Genomic DNA, 9966 nt, shown 5'->3' on the forward strand with positions numbered 1-9966 from the left:
GATGGCAAGCATGACCTGCATCCGGTTGCCATGGCGCTGTCGGGATTTACACCAGACAAGGACACCCTCTGGTGTTCAATGTGCAGCGCTCTGTGTCGTCAGCTACGTAATCCATACCTCAGAGCAATGTTTGGGTTCCTGACAACTAGCGATGATAAATACGAGGCTGTCGTTGTAAGTATAAAAGCAGAATGCATTTTGTACATCATAATGTCAAGACCTCGTAAAGGCTTTCTAGATGATTTAATCGCAGAATGTGGAGCAACAGGATTTGAAATGCTGAAACGGATGGCTAAAGACCGAGGTACTTGGAGAGACACTTGATGTAGAATTCTGATTGGGTCACTGAACCTGTCATAAACTGACAGATCACTATTGATGATGAACGTCAATGTAGATTGAACAAGTCCAGTTTTGATTGTAGTAGATTTCATCATCTAATGGTCAAGATTATGGCAGTTACATGTCACAAAATTATCAAATTATAGCAGTGAATATGTTTCCATTCACATGTTTCTTGCTACATAATATTATTCTCTGATGGGCTGTTTGCAACAGTGTCTGGTTTTACAGTGATCATTTAAAAAAAATTCATTTCATTTATTTATTTCCACATCCAGATAAAAATAATAGTATATAATCTTATAAAATCAAGATTACCAAAAGAGGGGGAAGATAAAGAAAATAGAGAAAAGAAGGAGGGAACATTAGAATTTACCAAAAGGAAATTTCTTATGTAGTCATTTAAATTTGTTGATTGGCTTACTATTCTTAATTGATATAGGAATGTTATATCAATTCTCATTCTTATTCCTATAGTTTTAAAGTAGTCATTTAAGAAATCTTGTAACTTTATCAGTTTCTAATGTGTAAAACCGATTCTCATTGTTGTTACAGAGAGAATTGGAGATCAGCATTGAGGATCGTGTGGCCTTTGCTTGCATCTTCCTCAACGATGTCCAGCTGGTGACCTTTGTGCAGGAGCTGACCTTGCAGGTCGTAACCGATGGCAACCTTGCAGGTGTTCTCCTGACTGGACTCACCAAGGATGGTGTGGAGCTCTTGCAGTCATACGTTGACAGGGTAAGACAGTTGTTGACTGTGCATTCACAAAGGACTGTGCATTTGCGGAGCAATGGTCCTACGTGTGTACATACATGTACATATCGAGGGGTCAGTGACACAAAGACGTAACTCCATTTTGGCCATTTGAGAAAAAGTGATTTATGTGTCACTGAGCACTTGGGCCTTAAGGAGTTAAATGAGTCTATGTTTCACTAGACATTGACTTGGGTGGAGTTAAGTCTTTGTGTTTCCTGGAAAGCCCACATTTTTCTGAACATACTCATTTTGGCAAAATATGGAGTTACGTCTTGTGAACCCTCGATATATACAATGGAATCTATGTCCCTGTGTTATGGAGCTTAGAGTTATTACAGGACACCTCACCCTAAAAAATAAGTGTAGGGTTGCTGAAGTATAAGATTCTATTGATTTACAATATTCCTTACAAAAATGTACAAGAGATTGATATATGAAGATGCTCTTGGCATGATGTAATGCCTTTTAGCATGACATGGGCTCAGCCATTTTCTTGATAATGTGACGTACCAAGCGAACTTGTACAGGTATCATGCACCAAGCTGTACATGTACTTGGAAAGACTTTTTAATTCAGTAATTAAACCTTTACTTTTCAATTAAGGGAAAATCATAGCTGAGAAGGTACAAATTATATTTGGTAACAAAATATTCTTAGGGTGAGGTTTCCCTTAAATTTGAAAAGTTTTGTGGCTGTTTCACGCTTAGCACACAGTATTCTATCACAGGTTTGCAATTATCTTAGTATTGCTGATGTCTCCTAATGCCTTCTTTTTTTTTTAATATTTAAGTGTTTTTTTATTCGGTCAAAACTTCTCATACATAATACAAATAAATATGAAACACATGTATTTCAAATACATAATTATCATAATACAAAATGATGGCAAATATAGTACAAGTAGAAACCGAAAATTATGGATAAAAAAACAAAACAAAGACAAAAACAACATAAACAGGTTACTATATCATCCTAATTCTAGCACATTACATTTTTTGCGAAATCTGTGCATGGATCTATCCTTATAACAAATATATTTTTCTGTAAGGTATGTTTGGTTTAATTTAATTAGAAATATATTAAAAGAAGGGAGTATCTCAAGAGGTCTCCTAATGTCTTGATGATACTGCTCTTTTGCTACTATTTGACTTGATCCATGACTTTATGTTTTGTACCGTTCAGACTGCTGATGTACAGACAGCAAGTCTTGTGGCAGTGCAGGCTCTACCACCAGAGCTCTACAGGGAAGAGTTTGTGCAGCACTGGATAGAAAGCTATCGACAACTCTTAGATACGTGGAGACTATGGCATGAAAGGTGAGCATTTATTGAACCCAAAATCGTGGGTAACGGGGTACTTTTCACGCAACAAAGTCTGGCTCGTAATACCGGTACACAAAAAAAAATGGCTCGTATTAACTTTACACATCGGACTTAGGGGGGGTGCTTTCAAAGGGAGGGAACATGCATACGCGTACCCTAAATAACACTTGAGTACGGGGGGCCGGGACTGGCATTAAGATAGAAGGTATAATTTTATTTCCAGAAAAAATTAGGAAACAAGATGATCATAACTCCAGAGACTAGATGGTCATAGTGTAGGATTATGTCACATATCCCCTCTCAGGCACAGGTGATGACGAATACAGAATAGTTTGAGGAGCGACGGATCAGTTTGATTGAAAGTGTGTGTGTGTGTGTAATTGGGTTTTTTGATACAGAGGTGTCTCAATAGACCAGTTTGTGCATACAATCTGCCCCTGCACAGATAAAGGTCACTTGCACAAAATTTGTAAAACCCACTGAGACTAATACTAGATACATGCTCACAAAAGTTATGTAATCATTATTCATGCATGCACCTGTGATACATTCTTTTGAAAAGAGGTGGAAGTAATCCTTTCAAGAGGGCAAACAAAGAGTAATTATTCCAAAAGGCACAAAGTGGGATGTATCTATGTCTAAGAGATCTGTGGATATTTGGGGTCATCTGAACCATGTGCCAACTACGATCTGGTCTATTAGATATGATAATTTACATCTGGGGACAGACCTTTAACGTCACCATCCAAAAGATGTGACTCGGTCTCAAATCAGGGTACGCCTGAGTTGGCTGTAGGCAAAGACAGAGAGCTGACCGTACCGCTAGACCAACTCACATCTCTTGATTGCTTTATTCACGAGTCTAGGGACTGCTGGAACGATGAGATGTTAACAATTATGTAATAATACATATACCTAAATCAGTCATTGTTTGCAATTGCACAATATACAGTGCGTCCCAGAAAAAATGAATTATTGATGTTTTATCATAACTTAAAATTAATAAATGATACATGATTGTAAAGCTTAGATCCTCCTCTTTCATTTGATGCAGCACATATGATGCATATTTCATGCATGAGTGATTAAAAACAATTTGAAGAGAGGGTAACAAAAAGTCATTTGGTGGGCGGTATCTGAATTTCAACAAGAAAATCACATTTCTAGAAAGTTCATTTTCTGCCCAGGAATAACAAAGTTCTGTTTGTTTGAAACTAATGCTTGCATTTCCATAATTTAATTAAACAAATTTGTTTTCATGCACTGGCTGCCTGCCATAAACAAACAGTTGGTAAAAGATTTAACTCCGTTTCGTTGACGATCAGCCATGCACAAAGAAGATGAAAGACTTGATGCATTGCAATTCAGATACCGCCCACGAAACGACCTGTTGTCACTTCTGTCAGAGTCCTAACCTTGATTTTGTTGATATTTTCTCTTCAGGGCCAAGTTTGATTTGCTATACCAGGCTCATGCTAAAGAGAAAGTGTCCAAACAGATCTACATCAGCTGTCACTTCTGCCAGAGTCCTATCTCACCTAGCGAGCTAGCTAAGGGAGGTAAGGCTGGCTACATGGGAGGCTACGCAAGAGGATTTCAGCAGAGAAGGGTAATTATTGCAATCATCATAATTTATAATGTAGATTGTAGAGGTGTTGTGGTCGAGTGGATACGTCACCGGACTGTCGATCACAAGGTCCGTGGTTCGAGTCCCGCCGCGGCACTAATGTCCTTTGGCAAGACATTGATCTACATTTGCCACACTCAACCCAGGTGATGTAAATGGATACCTGGTAGGAATTAATTCCTTGAAATGCTGGAGCGCTGTAATGGCAGCTAGGCTAAAGCCGGGGTAATAATAAATTCGCCTCAGAATAGAATTTCTAGATAGACGGCACCATAGAAATGTCTATTATTATTATTATAGTCAATTTCATTTTTCCTGAGATACAAAGCCATGATTTCTTGTATTAACGAAGCTTTTAAAACAAAGCGGCTTCCGTGTTAAGGTGCTCGGGTGTTCAAAATATTCCTTTCTATTTCATACCCATGAACTTCACCTGGGTGGAGAGTGGCAGATGTAGATTAATATCCTGCTATAAAGCACTGGTTATGTAACATGTACATGTAGTCCAAATTACATGTACACCTTAGCCCCTAATACTGTCTGCCATTCTGTGTTGATGCGTGCCATTTTTTTTATTGAAGGGGACCGAGTTTTTAAGCCAATGGGCCTTCATTTTTTATGTGCAGAAGGTCGCTGACACCAGACTTGGTGGAAATACCATTAATGGGTGCCCAAATCTCGCCCCCTTGTCTCTCAAAGAGTCTTTGGATGATGCAAATGTCAGATATTGACTTGGGAAAAGACAGAGCCTGTTAGACATAAAACTGAAGGCTAATCCTGGTGATTGACAACACCTGTTACTGGGTAAACACCCGACGGTGTCAAGTTCCCCTTGAGAGCCCACTTCTATTGTCTCAATAATTAGCTGAATAATTAATTTGACATGTCTCGTTCTTTATCCCATTGTGATTTAACCTGCATACAGTGCATATTCACTAATGCACAAGAAAACATCAAATATATGAATAACATTGGAATTCAAGATGAGCCATCTTGATTCTGAATAGATATGTATTTTGTAAAATCATTCACCCAAGATAAATATCCATTGATATTTGTCCAAACTCTAAGGAATAATACCAATATTCGAGGGTTCAGTGACACAAAGACGTAACTCCATATTTTGCCAAAATTTGTATTTGATATCGAAATGTTCTAATAAATGTGGGCATTCCCGGAAACACAAAGACTTACATTTACTCCACCAAACATCCCCATTGAAGTCAATGGCTAGTGAAACATAGACTTAACTCCTTAAGGCCCAAGTGGACCTCTATCTCTAAACCACTTTTTCTCAAAATGGCCAAAATAGAGTTATGTCTTTGTGTCACTGACCCCTCGTATTCGTGTGTGCCTATTTTTTTCAGTCGAATACTTGTTACAAGTGCAGGAAGGCGCTGCCTCGCTGTGCTCTATGCTTGATGCACATGGGTACCAGGTCTGGCGAGTCCAAACTCAGTCCACAACAGAGGAGTTACAAACCTTCCAGCAAGCAAGCAGGTAGCTATATACAGCTTACATACAATCAGATTGAATCTTTGAAAAGCCCTTTCTCGTGTCTCAGTTTGTATAGTGAATTAGTACAGTAATTGTCCCATAGCTGCCAACCATTCCCATTTTGGAGGAATAATTCCTATTTTTGTTTTGGTCTTCTAGCTACTGTTTTGTACAGTACATTCCTCTAGTTTTTTGAAATATTCTGTGTGAAAAGTATACAAAATAGACTGTATTCCTATTTTTGCCTTGGGAGATTCCTACTCTTTGCTGTGAAAGATTGGCAGGTACATTGTTAATGAGATGTTTATCCCTTCTATATTCACTTGCTACATTCACACTGCGGATGAAGGTTTTGATCAAAGAGACTAAAAGCTCATATTATAGATGATGATGAGTGTTTTACGTGACTGCCAATAAAGCATTTATATGCTTGTAAGTAAACAACCGGGGGAAGGACAGATTTTAAGTCCTGTCCAAGGGACTTGGTAATGAGGATTAATGCCTAACCAAAGGGCACGAGTGCAGTGACCCGGTTTCAAGCCCCGGACCTCCCGGTTACTAGATCACCTGTACTGGCACTGAGCATCCGCCCGTCCCTATAGCTACAGCTTACAGTCAGATTTAATCTTTGAAAAGCCCTTTCTCATGGCTCAATTTATATATACAGAATTACACATGTCCTAAAAGTGATATATTCCTCGTTCCCCCCCCCCCCCCTCCCCCTTCGGAAAAGACGTTAAATGGAGGCCCTGTGTAGAGGCGATTCACCATCTTTGCTCGTTATGAACCCACTGCACTATTCGTATAAGATTAGGGTTGTGGGTTTGATCCCCGACACGGCACTAATATTTTTTGGCAACGCATTAATCTACATTTGCCACTCCATAGCAAGGAGAGAAATGGGGACCTAGTAGGATGACAAAAGCCTTTGTATTAGTAATTGCCATATGCCCTCATGGTGACCATATGGTAGGAATACTCCCCAGGAAGAGGAGATGGTGCACATTGTGCTTGAATTAATCCAGTGACCGGGGTATCTATAAAGCGCTTAGACTAGAGATGGTATTTCGTTTTTAAGCACAATATAACTCCAGATTTTGAATATTAATATTATTATTAATATTTCTGTAAACTGCATTTACCCTTCTAGTGCCCTTGTTTTTGTAATCTTAGCTTCAGTACAACCTATGATGAGACAGACTGATTTTGGTGAATGGTTTTCATGGTGTCAGAGCTGTAGACATGGAGGTCACGCTGATCATCTCACAGAATGGTTCCGGTATGCTCAGATCACAAACTTCTTTTAATTGCAACAAAAGTGCCATGAAAATTCAGATTGATTTAAACAGTTTCTCATATTTGTAAATTTGCAGAAAACGATAATTATGTGATTGTGTTGTTTACAACTACATGATAGTAATAATGATAATAGTAACTACATGTAGATCAATTTATATAGTGCAGCTATTATTTAAACGTACTCTACTGTGCTGTGATGTAAAGAAAACTCCTAACAGTACTACTTTATAAACACACTGTACAAAAAAAATGTTTAAAGGCTCCTAAAAACAAGTGTTTCTTCCACAAAAATTTGAAGACAGCAACAGATTAAACTTTCCTTATGTCTAGTGGTAGGTTATTCCAAAACATACATGTAGAAACATCAAAGTTAAAGCAAAGAAAATCATCTTGCTTGCCTTTTTTCTATTTATTTCATGTAATTTCATCTTCCTGTGTCCCCACATTTCCAGATGAATCGAAATTGAATATTTCATGATACAAGCTTTCATCATGATTCATCTTTCAGTTGTTTATCTTAATATTTACTGTGCTACATGATATCAAACATCACAACTTTTACGCCTGTTAAATTTTTTAAGAAGAAAGATTTAGTTTTAGAGTATTAGATGCCACATTTACCAGAGGCCTGTAGCTCTATTTGGATTATTATTTCACATATACTTTTAAAGTTGTATCAAACATGCATTTTTTTGATATAGTTAGTCACTCTCTATATGTTATTTTTCTTCTATGCAGGACCCACAGTGAATGCCCAGTCACATCATGTATGTGCCGATGTATGCTTCTAGACTCCGTAGCAGCCGTCTCACCTTCAACAGAGATTTCAGTCAAGTGACACATCACATGATTTCATTATCATGCTTATGCCACCTTCCAGAGACCTCTTGGTCACGTGACTCACTTGTATCACCTGATTTGAGGTTTGGTACACCTTCCACAAAGCTGTTAGTCATGTGATCTATCACAAGGTTTGGCTATGCAGTCAGATAACAATAACAATGATAATGTTTACCGAGGGATGCCTCATCAGCTTCAATGCTGTTCTTCTTCTTCTTCTTTGGGTAAAGTCTACCTCCTTCACAGTTGAAGATTCTTGCAGACTGATGAGTGTGTGTGTGTGCTTACGAGAGCCAGGTGCATGGTGCAATGCTATTCACATGGTGCAAGTAAAAAGTTCCAGGACTTAGTAGCGGCCTCCTGAGGGCTCTGCAATTATTATTACTACAGCAAGTGACAGGTATCCATTTACATCTGGGTCTAGAGTGGCAAACGCGGATTAACGTCTACTCTTGCTGAGCTGAGATTCAAACCCTCAAGCCTTGGATTGAGAGTCAAGTGAAAGAACCACTATACCACTATATAGCACCTCCACTGTAAATCTGCTTATATAGCGAGTTAGCAACCACCTTCATGTATATAGAAAGACTACTTTCCTATAAAGATGAGACTAGGCGTTGTGGCGTGCGCCTGTAATCCAGCTAACAGTGGAGGTTACAAACCGATTCAGGCGAGGACGCAGGTCCAAAACTGAGTCACGCCTATCGGATGGTGACGTTTAAAGGTCGGTCCCCAGACGTAAATAATCATATCTGATTGATACACGTCTGTAAAAACCCAATATACACACACTCACAATTGTTTGTTTCCCTTGGACAGTGTTTCTCTTTGAAATACGTATTGAACAGGTTATCACGATTCATTTCCAGAGATCAGCTGTTGGTCATGTGACCTTTCACGTGATCTAGACAATCGTCACAGGTTTTATCAACCAAAGTGATTTGAATGAAAATTTCATGAATATAGTGTTTGATCCCATTTCAAATTGCTTTTCACAAAGCTCTCGCGAATTCCTCCACTTTACACCACAAAACTTGTTCACCCTGTATATTTTTATTTTCAAAGATATGCACAAAGAAAAAAAATGGAATTCAAAATAATGCACATTTTGAAAATTAAGTATTAATAACCACATTCAACCCTGTCTCTTATTTGTTGCAGTACATCAGTGTCCAAAGTTTCTGTGCTGTACATACACATAGCTACAGTGCACAGTCCTTAGGACCAAGGAAATTACCTTGTTATATCGGGAATCTTTATATCAGGGTAAAAGCAAAAGAATATAAAGAGCATGGACCAGCAAAAAACGCCTTGTTATAACAGATACCCTGTTTAATATCAGACCTCTTTATACTGAGTTTCCACTGTATTACATTTGTTTATACATGTATCATCTTTAAATTTTTCAAAAAGTTCTGTGTGATTTTCTCTGAATATGGATTTGTTCTGCAGTCAGAAATTGGTTGGTAAAAAAAGCCAGCAACAATGTCTTGATTCACCTTTCAGAGAGCTTGACATCATGTGACCTTTCATGGCCTTGTTGCAAAAAACTTACCATTGATGGTAACTTTGCCATCAATGGCAACTACCATGGTAACAGGGCTCAACAGCCAATCAAAATCAAGGTTTCCATGGTAGTTACTATTGATGGCAAAGTTACTATCAATGGTAAGTTTTGTGCAACGGGCCCATATCTTTTTTCATCTGTTGAGCAGCTAAGATGATATATATAATATCGGTCATAGCTGCAGTAGTTGCATGTATGTTCAGTTTATATCCACAATGGACCATAGTCATGTGATGATAACATTCACGTCTCAGACTGTCATGCAGTCTTAATATTGTCTTCCTTAGTATGATGTACATGTATCCCTGGACCAAGAATATTTTATTGCCAAGCAATACTCCTTTAATCCCCAGCGCCATCTAGGGATACCAGTATTTAGGCGATTTCATGTGATGCATTTTGGGGAAAAGTTGACAAAACTATCAGCTTTGGCATTCACTAGGAGATAAAGGGTTTTCATCAGAATTTGTGGCTTGCCAGAAGGGGTTCTGTTAATTGTGGATTTACTCTATGGAGGAAAACTCCTTCAAATACATTGCATGTTTACATTCTTTTTGTTGAATTTGAGCAAACAAAAGATATTTCATGGAAGTAGAAGAAATGTGAGGGGTAGTTGAGTGAATTTTACAGCATTGTGAATAAGCCCAGCGTGGATTACATGTACATTTATTGGATTGTTAAGGCTCCCCATATCACAGCTGTCAACACCATAA

At 38.3% G+C, this 9966-nt stretch overlaps 1 protein-coding gene across 1 annotated transcript in view; it reads left to right on the forward strand.

Moving 5' to 3' along the window:
- Positions 1–9966, forward strand: part of LOC105439546 (GATOR complex protein MIOS) — a 35341-nt gene extending 25375 nt beyond the window's left edge. The window contains exons 17-23 of the mRNA XM_030990457.1: positions 2–174; positions 898–1083; positions 2284–2417; positions 3867–4032; positions 5418–5550; positions 6721–6826; positions 7585–9966. Coding sequence (XP_030846317.1) covers positions 2–174; positions 898–1083; positions 2284–2417; positions 3867–4032; positions 5418–5550; positions 6721–6826; positions 7585–7684 — 998 coding nt within the window. The 3' untranslated portion in view covers positions 7685–9966. The remainder of the gene's footprint in view (position 1; positions 175–897; positions 1084–2283; positions 2418–3866; positions 4033–5417; positions 5551–6720; positions 6827–7584) is intronic.

This window comes from Strongylocentrotus purpuratus, unplaced genomic scaffold (assembly GCF_000002235.5).
Source record: "Strongylocentrotus purpuratus isolate Spur 01 unplaced genomic scaffold, Spur_5.0 spur5_scaffold_19, whole genome shotgun sequence".
Taxonomy (NCBI): Eukaryota; Metazoa; Echinodermata; class Echinoidea; order Camarodonta; family Strongylocentrotidae; genus Strongylocentrotus; species Strongylocentrotus purpuratus.